The following is a 14,384-nucleotide window of genomic DNA, read 5'->3' on the forward strand; positions in this document are numbered from 1 at the left end:
GCACGCCACTCGACGCGTGGACTACGTCGTAGCGGATGGAGACCGGGTCGTAGTCGATGATCGAGAGAACCTTGTAATCTCGAGGATACAATTTGACAGGGTAAGACATCTTTACGCCGTAGGTCTGCAGGAACTACTGGCAAGTCGACTACTAGTCGGCTTAAAAAGAATGGACGAGAGAGAGAGAGAGAGGGAGAGATGGTGAGGAGGGTTTATTCGATGAACTCAAACATTTCCTCCAATCGGCAACGTTCGTTAGGATTTGCGTTTAGCATACGTCGCAACATGCGGTTAATTTTGACAGATTTCACGGTGGCGTCTAATTTTGCATTGAGTTTTCTCTGAAAGGAGGGGACCCTCGACGACGACGACGACAACGACACATTCGTTGTACACGCGTAATAAAGCCCAATCTTGCAATAGTCGATAAAGTCCTTCTTTTCGTGCAGCATGACTCCGACCGCGAGTTCGTACAGTACGGCGCCTAAACTCCACACCAAGAGAAGTTCTGGGTCGTAGCCTTCCATACTTGATTCCGCGACCAGCGATTCGGGCGACGAGTACTCCGTAGTGCAGGTCCGGTGCCTCGGTTTCTTATTGCCGACGAGATGCACCGAGCCCCAGTCGATCACCTGGACGTTTTGCAGGGTCGCATCGACAATCACGTTGCCCGTCTTGAGGTCTCCGTGGTAGACTCCGGCCGAGGCGGCGGCAGTGTAGACGCAGCGCAGGATTCTGGTAAAGATTCGCATAATGTCGGCCTCGTCGAAAGACATCTTGTTCGGACCGTGGATACATTGAAAGAGGTCTCTAGAACCCGTGTCTTCCATTACCATGTAGCCAATCTCCTCCTTGTTCCAGCGAAAGTAACCGTAGTCCAACAGTCGAGGTACGTCGTCGACTCCCCTCGCACATAGGTGCTCGATGACGTCAATCTCGCACATCTTGTTTGTAAAGAGAAAGTCGTAGCCCCACTCTTTGTCGTAGGATATCGGAACGTTCTTTATGACGACCCTCTTGCCAGTGTTCTTGTTCAGGGCAGAGAAAACTTTTCCGAAAGAGCCGGAACCCTTGGATTCCACGATGTGGTATTTTTAAAACATAACTTCATCGGTCGTCATTCTATAGCCACTATCTGTGATGCCGGCGTCTTTATATAGGGTGGGTGACGAAATATACAAAGAAAAATGTTTCATTATTATTCATACGTCGACGACCAGGGCGAAAAATACGTCATAAAGATAGGGCCGTCCACGAACGTGTTAGTCCTAGATTACGATATCTACCTGACAGTGTTCCCACTCGAGTTGTACGTGCTGGTTATATGCGCCGGTTGCAAGCAGATGCCCGAACTGGTGAACCACAGGGAAAACTGCAACGGCTCGACGTTTGTCTTCAAAGACGCGGCGTTTATGCGAGCCGCCTACCTACCGGATCTCGACAAGCTCTACGTGCTGGAGCAGGTCCTGGACTGCATGCTGTTTTGTGCCGAGAGGCAGGTGTATCACGTTAACCTCTCGCTAGAAATGGTTCATGTCAGCAAGCTCGACCGTCGTGAAGTCTTTGTCTTTGACTGGCATCGGAGCATTTACCTGCAAAACTACGAGTACGTCATCGAACCGGACGAGTATGACAACGACGCGTCCAGACCGCCCGAACTACGGCACTCGGTGCCCGACTCGCTAGACTACGAAAAGATTGTTTCGTGGCAGTTTGGTCGCCTGACATACGAATACTTGCTCGAGCGCGAGTTTGTCTTTCCACTCGGCGCGGGTGCCTGTAGGGAAATTGCCGCCCTCAACGAACGATGGATAGACGGCGAGTTCTACGAAGAGATATTTAATGCCGAGAACAAATTGAGGCGTGCCATAGACGTTGGTGTGAAATCCCCCGTGATTCGGCTTTTATTGAAACACACGCTGCGCGCATGTCCCGCACAGCGCGCCAATCTGAAAGAAATTCAAAGGTTAACGCTTTCTCGCTTCGACGTCCTTGCTTTCCCGCTCGATTTCTTTTTCCGCTGAACGACTTTTCTACGAAAGGTGTTTAGTATGACTTCCTTGTTATTGAATATGGAATAAAAGTCAGCCGCCATGTGTTGGGCGTCTATCTTATTCTTATTCTTTCGCTTCAAGTGTAATTGGGCTCTTCCGATTGCGATGGCCATGGCATATTCCAGTATAGTCGCCAATGTCACCGCCGCAGTACTGCTAGTCCTCCACGTGTACATTCGATCCAAGAGGATTCCGTGAATGCGCCCACGGGGTATTATGAGCTTGACCCTTTGCCTCCTGGTCACAGATTGCGTCGACTTCTTCGGCATGTCTGTAAAAAACCAATCTGTGCACGGTTTGGATATCTATCGAGTTATATATTCCATCATGAAGAGACGAGATTTTCATTGCTACATCAGGAAATACACCAAGGATAAGTACGATTGTTCGATCGATGTCTAGGCAGCCGACATCGTGAACGACCTTCTGCACGACACGTTGAACGAGGTGTGTGACAAAACAAGTCAATTGGTCCACAGGTCCAATCGCCAGACCATGAACGCGTCAATCATCGTGTCCGCGATACGCCTCCTCTTAAAAAAGGACATATGCGAGGACTTGGAGATTCAAATCCAAAACAGGTTAAAGGAATATATGATTCACGAGAATAGCGAGTATTAAAAAAACCCACGCTTTACTGTTACTAGTACGCTTTATCTGGAAACATGTCTACGTCCGCTAGCCGGTTTCGTGCGCTGAGTTGCCTGTTCTTCATCGTCTCTATATTATGGATGATATGCGGCATTGTGATGTGGAACCAGACAAACTACATAGAGACACGCTCAAATAGCTCCGATCCCATTAGCTTACGCATACAGATATACAACAGCCTCGGCTTTATCATAACTATAGCCATCGTCTGTATTAGTACATACGCAAGCTATTACGAATTCAAAGAAGAACGATCGTTTGCCTCTTTGACATTTCTCGCGATCTGCTACCTCGTATACGTACTAATAAACGGAGCACTCAACGTGGTCGTCTTCTACATATTCAGCAGGACCGAGGTACTCTGTCAAACGTACACAGTGAATCGAACACCGGCGTGCATTGACGTCACCTCAATATGGCCCGGTGACAGAGTTCCGTTGTGTGGATACGACGCGGAAGAGTTTTGCGAAGCTCTCCTTCCGTCCTTTACCTACACGCTGTACGCCGCAACCACCCTGCTCGTGTTTGTCCTGATCGTCACCGAGATATACCTCTACGTCGCCTGTTTCATGTTCGTAAAAAACCGAACCGCCAAGGACAATGCGACCGATAATATCGTTCCTTCGAAATACAAGCATTTCGCGCATAGAGACAGTGGTTTCGAAGAAGAGGACGAGCTATACTTTAACTGTAGCGACAGCAAGAAGCCCATCCTCGCGTGATGCCGGACACGCACGTGACGCTCTTTGTCCTGACTGACGATGTGATAGAAGAGAGTATACGCAGCGGAACGATCCGCATCATGTTCGACGTGCGAGAACTGTGCGGAGAGACCAAGCTCGGCAACAACGCTATCCTGGCTCGTCTCTACGATTCAAAATACTTTGGCTTAAACATGTACGATTCTCCAGAGGACATTTGTGACATGTGCAAACAAAACAACACGAGGTGCCCGGGCCACCCCGCGCTGGTCGACTTGGGATTTCGCTACGTTCTACCCCTGTACGTGGGTAAAATTCAGTCCATGCTGAATACCAAAGACGTAGCATCGCCGGCCGCCGTCGAAGCGTTTCGCATCGCATACCCCGACCAGTACGAGCGCTACACTTCCAGATACCTGGTGGTGAGACCTCCGTGCGCGCGCCTAGAATTTATGAAGGACAAGAACTTGCAGCAGCTGATTCATTCTCAAATCACCTATGAGTCTAGATCTTTAAACGCCATGGTCAACTCTACCTCCCAAAAGAATCACACGTCCAAGCCAAAGACCGTCTACAGGCTTTGCGAGTACTATCCGATCCTAAACAAGCTCATCAGCTCCGTAGAAATCTCGTCCGACAACGTGCCCGTCGTAGCTCCCGAGATAAAGGCAAAGATCGTCACGATGATTCACAACATGGCCATAGGCAAAGTCGTCGGCAGTAGAAGCGCCGGCTGCTCTTCGTCCTTGCCTTCCGGCGGAAGCGGCAGCAACGACGCGGCCTCGTCCGTATCTAACACCATGTATATGAGCGTGTCCACAAACAACAACGCCATGATCCCGTCGGACGACATACGGAGGGACGTCGCCTCCAACCGATACAACGGCTCGGTCACCAACAACATCTTTTCTGGCGGACGCATTCACATGTCCATGCTGGACGTCTTGGCGCACAAAAAGGGTCTCTTTAGACAAATGTGCGGAGGCACTAGACCCATGTACACGGTGCGAGGAGTCATAGTGTGCGACACCGACATTGACCTGTGGCAAGTCGGCGTGCCCCCCAAGGTGTACAACTACGTGCGGAACAAGGACGTGTTCCTCTGCAGGCACTCGTCAGGAATGCAGCTAATTCAGCCGGTGCCGTACGACGACGACAATCTACTGGTCCTTAGCATCCACCACGAACTCAGCGGCTCCTTTAACCAAGACTACGACGGGGACGAAATGACGCTGTACGTCTCTTCGACCAGCTACAAGCCCTGCGAGCCCGACGCCATCCTAAACTCCTTACCCGTCCTCTTATTTTCCGAAATTAACGGAATGGGCATAATAAAGTGTTCGTACAATACGGTGATGGCAATATTTGTCTTGACTTCGTGGCCAGACGAACGTCTGGACGACGCCTTCGTAGACTATTTGCGCCGTGCTCGCTCAATCTCCACGAGGCCGCCGCGGACCTATCGGCAGCTGTTTGAGCACGTCACGTACGAGTGGATGTTTGGCGCGTCGCCTGTCAAGCCACGATTCCCCTGGACCTTCGAGAAAATCACGGAGGCCTTTGGAAAGTCCCCGTGGACCAAAAAGACGACGAATCGATTCAATGCGTTCGCGGTCAGGATATGTAAGGGGTACGAAGAAGACTACCTACGCCACAGGGGGTGCGTGACGCGTCTCTGCGACGACTTTATGACGCAGTACGGCTTTGATTTGTCTGCGCAGGAAATGAATCGCTGCAGCAAACTCTTTAAGGCCGAGTTTGGAAAAATACCGGAGCACTTTAAAGACACCAAAGACATGGTTTATTACTGGCAGAAGATCACGTCTTCGGTGATGAGCGTCTTGGACGAAAGGGACACGCTATCCGTGATGATCAACTCCGGAGCCAAGGCCACGTCAGTTCACTTGCTTCAGGCACTCGGATGCATCGGTCCGTCCATAGTAAATTTCTATTCGCGAAACTACGTACACATGTGCAAAGACGTCGGCGTTTGCGTTTTCGACAACGATGGTGGTGGCGGTAACGGAGACGTGGCGTGCGCGTGGCTCTCCGACTGTCTCTGGGACGGTCTGCGCCCCGTGCAGCAATTCATCATGTCTTGCAACTCGATAGAAAACATGGTGCGCTCCATCGTCTGCACTGGCGAAGGTGGATACTGGCGTCGCTCGGTCCAATTCACTCTCGACGGCCTCTCGGTGCTGGAAACCTACTCTGTGTGCGACGCCGATCACGACGGATTCGTTTACCCGCCCGTGTGCAACGTCGGCGGAGCGGCCAAGTACGTGTCGGGCCAATTCTTCGCACGGTTCGGGATACCCTACTTTGTCAACGGAACCGAGGACGTGTACTCCAAATGCGTCGATTTCGACGCGGGTGTCGTCCTGCGAATCAACGGGACCAGCTTCTTTGTCGACTCGGACGGAGGCCTGGTGCGAGAAACGACCAGCTGCAACTCGCACTCTATCGTAAATTCCTTGTTGGCCGTCAATAACCTGCCTTGACAAGGTACGCCTCAATGTCCACCAGTCTACATCTCTCTTCGGGCAACGGGGCCAAGCAGAGCCAAATCAATTCGGCCACGTCCACCGGCGCCGAGTACACAGCCTTGGTGATCTTTGACTCGAGTTTACGAATCGTTTCCTTGGAGGCCCCGACTATTCCACTGGGAAGCAGGTCTTCCTTGGGTCGTTGAAAGAGTATTTTGCGGAAATAAAGTTCGTACAGAAAGACTCCCAGGCTCCATGTCATGAGGAGTTCCGGATTGTAACTCGTCTTGCGGCTGCCGCAATATATTGTCACGGGTGGTGACCAAAGGAACACTAAATAAACAGAAAGAAAGAAACGTTTAATGTGGCGAACTTGTGCCAAAAACTAAAAGGGTACAAAGATAATAACAGAGCGTCGCGGGCGTCGAAGTCGGCGTAGCAGCACAGTCGAACGCTGGGGCGAAAAACTGACTGCGGCTCGCCACGCGGAGCCCCTTATGTACATGCGTGGTCTTCTGGAATAATCGGCGAAGAAACTTCGACGCGTGGAACATTCGGGCCTGGAACAAGCAACATGATTCTCGAATTCTCCAGAACACTAAATTAGAGGAATAAACAAAAGACATGTCGCTCCAGGATTCGAACCCCAGCTTTTCGCGTGGGATGCAGGCGCGATAACCATTAGGCCACGCGCGCGCTGCCTACTTGGCGAGCGCGCGCGGCAATATCGCCACGACCTCCGGTGACGAATACGCCATGGTCGTCCTGACGGCAGCCGGATCCGAAACGCTCGGTTTGTGTATAGCGGGAGCCAGGTAGGCGCCGCCCCAGTCTATGACCGTACACTTCATGTCGGCGTTCACTACGACGTTGTTTGGCTTTATGTCACAGTGAAAGACGTTGCATTTTTGCACGCACGCGTGTAACGTGCGAAACACTTGCTTAAAAACGCTTCTAAAGTTTATCGAGCTCTTGTCGTGATATAGTATCCGGTCTAGGGGCCTACTCACCGAGTCGGCAAATATTATCGCCGCGCCCTTGTCGAACGCTACCTTACTCAGGCACTGGGGTATGCCCTCGCTTATTCCGCATTTTCTCAAGACCGAGAGGATCGTATACTCGGCGTATATCTCGCTCCCCTTGTTCTTACGCACTTTTATCACCACACTCTGGTCCTTGTTGAACACGAGCCTGTATACTTTAGCATACGACCCCTTGCCTAAAAACACGCACTTCATGCCCGATTATTATTTTTGTAGCGTGTAGAAAAAACTCCCTCTTCGCATCAAGTCTCTCCACAAGATAGTGATATCGCGTCAAATGGAGGAGGTTCATAAATACTACGTCGTCGAAGAGTCAGAGACCGATGGCAGCACGGTCGTGGTCTCGGAAGAACTACGAGATCAGGCGACCTCGATTGCTAAGGTCATTCGCGAATCCATCTTACCGCACATAACGGTACCACCACCGGTTTCTTCTCCCGTCTTTATCGAAAACTCCGTCATCTTCCACAAGGACGAGAGCAAAACGGAAGACATTCGGACCATCGGCGCCTTTATCGATTGGCTCAAAGAACATTACATAAAAATGCATTTCAACAAAAGCGAAGACGAAGAAGACGAAGAAGAAGAAGATCCGTCTGAGGAAATAGACGATTGGGATCAACAAGACACCGCAGTCGTCTAGTCATTTAACCCACCCTGCGCCATTTAATTGCACGCATAAAAATCGCACCTCCACCCATCACTACCATGTCCACGCGCTACTTACCCAACGTGCTCGGCATTCACCACCAGATAAAGGTGATCTACAGCATTCAAACGGGTGGCGACGTTCGCAACATCCTAAACTCGGCCTACAATGATAACGTCTACATAGAGCGCAAGCTGACCGACGGACATATAGAAAAAACGTTTCTCGGTGACGTTTTCGTGAGCAAAAACGTTTACTGCGTCTATTCCCTGTACGATGATTAATCTCGAATTCGAGCTGGCGAAACGAGGCTACGACGTCGATACGACCTACAGACTGGGCAAGGGCGGCTTCGGAAAAGTCTACGCCGGCAGACGCATCTCCGACAACCTTCCGGTCGCTACAAAATGCATCGACTCGACCATGGTCTGGCACTGGTCGGAATATCGCGTCCCCATGGAAGTCTCCAACCTCCTCAAGGTCAGACTAATTTCGGGTGCAATTTACATGTACGACTGGTTCAAAATCGACCGCGGTGGACCATACGTCATCGTGACCGAGCGTTCCGAAAACGACGTTACCCTCGCAGAGTACCTCGACTGCTACAGACTTCGCGAACGCGAAGCCATTCTACTTTTCATCAAGATAGTCAGAATCGTTTACGACTGCTGGCTACTCTTTGGCCTGCTCCACTGCGACGTCAAAGAAGAAAACGTGCTCGTCGACATCGACACCGGAGACATCAAGTTCATCGACTTTGATTTTGTTCTCCGCGACTCGGACAAACCGAGAACCTCCTTTTGCGGAACTCTCGAATATGCGCCGCCCGAATGGTTCCTAGAGCACGAGTATCTTCCCGAAGCCTCGGCTGTCTGGACTCTGGGTCTCTTATTCTTTAGACTCCTCTTTCACGAGTATCCCTTTCGCAGCTTCCAACAGATACGAGACTTTAGCGATCTAAACTACAACCCGATCTTTATTCGCTATAAGCACACCTTTTCGCTAAACACTATTCGGCTCCTGACTAGACTACTGCGGGTCAAGGGCAAGTCACGCATGAGGCTAGTCACCCTCTATAACGAACTTCGTCTCTTGACAAAGTAATCACCACAGGTAGACAAAGAGGTCCGGTATATGTACAATTCTTTATTTACACCTCATAATCTAAACTGTCTAGATATTCTTGTATTTCGTCATAAAGAGACATGGTCTTGCTCCGCTGCTCCTGCAAGGATGGAATCTTGTGACCTGTAAATCAAGGAATATATACAAATTAAAGACCAGTCTCTTTCCTCGTTCTAGACGGTCTTACTCGCCGAGGCGGTCTAGGACGTTCTTTTAATAGCATCCCGATTTTTACGAGACGCGTCGGATCTTCCATCCCATCAGATACACTCTGCTAGAAAAAAAAAAGGTACAACAAGGAGTTATATATGTACACTCACTTTTTGGGGGAAGGATGACCTCCTCGTCGAGCTCTTCAGTCTCCGTCACAACTTTCGCCACCACCTTATTCACCAGGTCCACAAGCAGGCGTTTGACCTCCTCCTCTTCTTCGTCTCCTTCGTGTTGGCAATTGTATTCACACATGGCCTGATGCAGAGCAGTTTCAAAGAAATCTTCTACTTTGTCGCTTTTAGAGTCTTTTTTGTAGACCGAATCAATCAGGTCGGCTACCATTGCCACGTCCTCGTCTGTCATATCTTCACCCGTAACGCTCGAAGGAGAGACTGGAACGTCGTCGTTTAGGGTGATGGCCACTAGTTGTTGTAAAGTGGTAACAGACTCGTATTCCCTTTCCAGCTGCTCCTCCGAGGGAAAGGACGGGGTAGAGCACGATTCCGCTTCCGACAATTTTGACAGAGCTTGAAATGCGCTTTGCATCGGTGAAAAATACGTATTCTTTTTAAGCGGTGCTGTCAGCAATTGACGTAATAACGAATTAGAGTCTTCGCTCGCCTCAGACCATGTCGAGGAGGAGTCATCTCCAAAAACTGCCTTAGAAAGGTGATGAGCCATCGGTGGACTAAATGCCGATTGAAGCGATGGTGGACAAAATCCAGAGTGAAGCGATGATGAATAAATATCTGTCGACATCGTCTGCCGATGGTCATTCGATAATACAGAATGAGTGGTGGGTACCGCCGCCGCCGCCACCGGTACTTGTTCCCGATGCCACGTAAATGGGACGTGCACTTCATCGCACTGCCGCAGCGCCGACATTGACGAGGGTAGAAATCGCACAGACTGTGGTGCCACTAGCGCATCTTGACCATGCACCCACGTCGCTGGTAGTGGTAATGTTGGAAGCACGGTCTGTGCCTCCGCCACTGGCACTGTCGGAAAGACATCCTGTGGTGTCGGCACTGGCACTGTTGGAGAGAGAGTCTGTGCCTGCGCCACTGGCACTGTCGGAAAGACATTCGGTGCTTTCGGCAGTGGCACTGTTGAAGAGAAAGTCTGTGCCTCCGCCACTGGCACTGTTGGAAAGAGAGTCTCTACGTCCGCCATTGGCACTGTCGGAAAGAGAGTCTGTGCTGTCGGCACTGGCACTGTTGGAAAGAGAGTCTCTGCCTCCGCCACTGGCAGTGTCGGAAAGACATTCTGTGCTTTCGGCAGTGGCACTGTTGAAGAGAAAGTCTGTGCCTCCGCCACTGGCAGTGTTGGAAAGAGAGTCTCTGCCTCCGCCACTGGCACTGTCGGAAAGAGAGTCTGTGCTGTCGGCACTGGCACTGTTGGAGAGAGAGTCTGTGCCTGCGCCACTGGCACTATTGGAAAGAGAGTCTCTACCTCCGCCATTGGCACTGTCGGAAAGAGGGTCTGTGCTGTCGGCACTGGCACTGTTGGAGAGAGAGTCTCTGCCTCCGCCACTGGCACTGTCGGAAAGAGAGTCTGTGCTGTCGGCACTGGCACTGTTGGAGAGAGTCTGTGCCTGCGCCACTGGCACTGTCGGAAAGACATCCTGTGGTGTCGGCACTGGCACTGTTGGAAAGAGAGTCTGTGCCTCCGCCAGTGGCACTGTCGGAAAGAGAGTCTGTGCTGTCGGCACCTGCACTGTCGGAAAGAGAGTCTGTGCCTCCGCCACTGGCACTGTTGGAAAGAGAGTCTGTGCCTCCGCCACTGGCACTGTTGGAAAGAGAGTCTCTGCCTCCGCCACTGGCACTGTTGGAAAGAGAGTCTCTGCCTCCGCCACTGGCAATGTTGTATGCACAGTGTGTGGCATCAACATTGGCACTGATGGGAGCACAGCCTCTGGCGCCGACACTGGCACTCTTGGGAAGACAGTCTCTGGCGCCGACAGTGATGGAAGCACAGTCTCTGGCACCAGCACTGATGGAAGCACAGTCTCTGACACCGGCACTGATGAAAGCACAGTCTCTGGCACCGGCACTGATGAAAGCACAGTCTCTGGCACCGGCACCGGCGATCCTGTATGTAGAGTCTGTGGCACCAGCAGTGATGAAAGCACAGTCTCTGGCACCGGCACCGGCGATCCTGTATGTAGAGTCTGTGGCACCAGCAGTGATGGAAGCACAGTCTCCGGCACTGGCACCGGCAATCTTGTGTGTAGAGTCTGTGGCACCAACAGTGATGGAAGCAGAGCCTCTGGAACTGGCACCGGCAATGTTGTATCTACAGTCTGTGGTACCGGCACTGGTGGAAGTAGAGTCTCTGGCACCGGCGCCGGCGATCTTGGATACAGTCTCTGGCGACGGCGGCAGTAGGAGCTGCGACGGCGACGTCCTGAACTGTGATGGAGAAAATGAGAGCTCGAGCTGCGGACTTGATGGTGATGAAGATGGATGTGGCAGCTCGGACTCGGGCTCTTGCAGGAGCGGTTCGGCGTTGGGCGATGCCTTCGGCACGATCGGAAGTTCGGGCGAAAGGGATAATACTTCCGAGTTGCTCGTGGAAGGAGATGCCGCTGGTCCGGTGAAGGACGAACACTCCGAGAGCTTCGGACTCTCTGGTAGTGGCGTTAACGGCGGCAGGATCGGAGACTTGGGTGAGGGGGTGAATGATTCCGCGTTAACCGCGGAAGACGATACCACCGGTCCGGTGAAAGACGAGCACTCCGACTCTGACAGCCAGGGACTTTCTGGTATTGGCGTTGACGGCTCGTCCGACCAGAACGGACTTTTACTTTTTTGGGCTTCGACCATTTCGTCATCCGTTGAATCGGATAGAATTTGTCTGCGACGTTTCACAATGGGCCTAATTAGAGAATCCGGAGATGATGTCGATGAAGATCTGTTCTGGTCGTCATCCGAGTCGATATCAATAATTTCGTTTTCAGAATAGTATACAGGTTTTTTTGGAATCGGTCCGCTGTCAGAATCGGAGTCTAGACAATTCCGTTTCCTGAAAGAAGAGGTGTACCGCACGATTTCTTCTTCCTCGCTGTCCGACGAATCAATTTTGGATTTTGGCACTCCTGCGTTCTTCAATACCATCTCGGTTGCAATATCCAATTCGTCATCGTCCGAATAAGAGTCTTTGTTGCCAGATTGGACGCTTTCGGATTTTTTCGCGGAGCCCGGGCTACTAATCGAGTCGTCCTCGATCCCTTCAAACACCTCCTGGCTAGACAACGTGGCAAATACCAATCGCTGTTCGTCGCCGGTAGGCGTCGACTCAGCAACAGGTTGCTGGAAGCCAATCGTTGTCCGAACCGTGTTCATGATAGAAGCGTTTTTGAAAAACCTGCTCGGCATCATGGTATTGGCCACGTTCATCGACGTGGCCAGGAGGGTCGGACATTGCTTCGACCATAGGTCGAGCAATTCCTCGGTCAGCACCTCGTCCTCCCTCGTACTGAAATAAATGAAGAGACCGAGGACGAATGGCCACAGAGTGGTCGCATCGAAATATTTCTTCACAAATGCTTCGACGGTCGCCTCGTCTTCGAAATTGCACAGGTGCATAACGAAGACGCGGCGACTAGACTTTTGAGAAATTTTGGTCACTACTTTGGTATATTCGGTCACGCAGGAGAAACCGAGAAAGGTTTTCAAAGCCTTAATGTTTTTCGGAGTTTTAAGAGTATCATAATTATCCAGGCGGCCGTAATTCAGGTCCTCCTGCGACGCCATGTTATGACGTATTAGTACGGATGAACATGTGGCGGCAGCGTTACAATTGAATGGTCGCAGGAGGTCCGATATTAAATTATAAAAGGCCGCCAGGATAGATTCGTTTTTAGACTCGACAACGAGGCGACAATCCCACACCCGCCGTTTTTCAATAATAACATACAATACATAAAAAAATAAAGATGTCATCAATTCCGATGTCTCCCGAGCGACAGACTCGTACTCCGTGGAATAAAAAAGTCCTCTAGAGAATTCTGCAACATCAAAGTCCCCAATTGATAGGCCGACCCCGGAGATGTAAACCCATGGATCGGTCAAAATGCTCGGATACTCTATGAGTTGCGCCAATTTAGATTTTTTTCTATCCGTCATTTTCCGACTTTCAATATTTGCAATTACATTCACGCATTGATTAAATTCCGACGAATAAAAAAACACAGATTTATACACCAATGTTTTAATGGATTCGCAAATGTAATTTACCATGAGGGCCCTATGCTTTTCAATATTAATACTTAAGCCAATAAACTCGGCGAGTTCTCGGCGCATCGTCAACGACGTTAGCGCTGGTAAGATGAAATATTGCAGGAGAATTACCTTATTAGTTTTATCTCTGCTATCGTGACTGAACGTGTAGCTATAAGGATAAAATACTTTACCCTTGTAGCCGTTAAACATATTTAAAACAACGTGGGCGCGATTGCATTCATACCCTTGATAGTGAGTGAGCAAAAGAGGTTGCACCACGTGTTTAGGTTTTTCACGTGCGCCACGATAAAATACCCCATTTTCGCTGGAGTCTCCGTCCACCGGCAGCCAAACGGAATAGGGGGCCGACGCTACAGAATCCTCGAGAAACTTTAACAATTCCTTCGTTACATGTCTCTCGCTCATCATGCGGGCCACCTCTTCGTTAAGGTAATCGATGAATAAATGCCTTAAAGAATCAACGGGAAAATTGTCCAGATTAGCTATGGACCACATGGCGAAATGAATTAATAAAATGATAAGAGGAGATGGTTTCACCGGTACCGTTAGGAGGTCGTAGTCTTGCGGCATCTCCTTCCACGTCCTCGGAACGACGCGGGAATGAATTTCACTTTGTCCTTGGTCATTTTCTTTCGCTTCAAACTTTCAAATACTTTCATACTGGTCGAGGCTGGTATGGTCGAATGATTGAAGGTTGCTTTCACCGGCGTCTTCAGATGATGGCCCGGAGCTTCTAGTCGTGCCGTCGGCATTGGAAATCGCCTGGACTCCATGTCTGCCAGTAGTAGTAGTCCTGTCGTTGCTGCGAGGGAGAGGGTAGGCTAGTAGTCGGTGGTAGTGTGTCGCCCGTTTTATACCTCACTAAGACCCCCCTCTCACAGCCCATGTGACTCTCTGGCGGCGAGCTATTAGTAGCATTGACGTCAAAAACCACTCGAATAACAACCAACCTTGCATATTTCCATATCTAGTTACCGCTCGACATCTGACCTTGGCGATGAGACTCGCGTGAATGTAAGATCAGTTCCACGAACACTCGACAGTTATCAGTGACCAGACTTTGAAGATAAATTAATTTCTAGAAAACATTTTGAGACGAAACTTACAGTGTCTGTCCTGTGCTGGCTTGCTGATACGACTACCACGAAAATGTTCTCATTTATATAATCCCTTCTATGAGTCACTTTGTTTAAGCTTAAATTGAAACTACTTCATATT

General features: G+C 50.3%; 3 protein-coding genes across 4 annotated transcripts; 1 reads left to right on the forward strand and 2 right to left on the reverse strand.

The window, feature by feature from the left end:
• Window positions 1-212: 212 nt before the first annotated feature.
• On the reverse strand, window positions 213-944 carry LOC121834173 (CBL-interacting protein kinase 21-like). Its single transcript, XM_042287914.1, has one exon. The coding sequence runs from the start codon at window positions 942-944 to the stop codon at window positions 213-215; it is 732 nt and encodes a 243-aa protein (XP_042143848.1).
• A 6,916-nt stretch (window positions 945-7,860) lies between these two features.
• On the forward strand, window positions 7,861-8,688 carry LOC121834174 (serine/threonine-protein kinase pim-1-like). Its single transcript, XM_042287915.1, has one exon. It carries the CDS (start codon window positions 7,861-7,863, stop codon window positions 8,686-8,688), a length of 828 nt encoding a protein of 275 aa, XP_042143849.1.
• Window positions 8,543-13,757, reverse strand: LOC115317591 (sialidase-like). Of its 2 annotated transcripts, XM_042287888.1 has the most exons (3): window positions 13,710-13,757; window positions 9,030-11,585; window positions 8,543-8,832 (listed from the first exon to the last, which is right to left on the reverse strand). In XM_042287888.1, exons 2-3 carry the CDS (start codon window positions 10,543-10,545, stop codon window positions 8,735-8,737), a joined length of 1,614 nt encoding a protein of 537 aa, XP_042143822.1. In that variant the 5' UTR covers window positions 10,546-11,585; window positions 13,710-13,757; the 3' UTR covers window positions 8,543-8,734. The 2 variants fall into 2 exon arrangements, with proteins under 2 accessions (XP_042143822.1, XP_042143821.1); XM_042287887.1 differs by lacking the exon at window positions 13,710-13,757 and having other exon boundaries at window positions 9,030-11,774.
• Window positions 13,758-14,384: the final 627 nt, after the last annotated feature.

Source organism: Ixodes scapularis, unplaced genomic scaffold, assembly GCF_016920785.2.
Source record: "Ixodes scapularis isolate PalLabHiFi unplaced genomic scaffold, ASM1692078v2 ptg000597l_1___fragment_1__unscaffolded, whole genome shotgun sequence".
Taxonomy (NCBI): Eukaryota; Metazoa; Arthropoda; class Arachnida; order Ixodida; family Ixodidae; genus Ixodes; species Ixodes scapularis.

What these genes read in the sequence shown, in the direction of transcription:
- LOC121834174 (XM_042287915.1), top strand. Translation starts at nt 7,861, where the DNA reads ATGATTAATCTCGAATTCGAGCTGGCGAAACGAGGCTACGACGTCGAT.
- LOC121834173 (XM_042287914.1), bottom strand. Translation starts at nt 944, where the DNA reads ATGTGCGAGATTGACGTCATCGAGCACCTATGTGCGAGGGGAGTCGAC.
- LOC115317591 (XM_042287888.1), bottom strand. Translation starts at nt 10,545, where the DNA reads ATGTCTTTCCGACAGTGCCAGTGGCGCAGGCACAGACTCTCTCCAACA. An exon ending in GGTCATCCTTCCCCCAAAAA is followed by an intron (nt 8,833 to 9,029) that starts GTGAGTGTACAT and finishes CTTGATTTACAG; the next exon opens with GTCACAAGATTCCATCCTTG.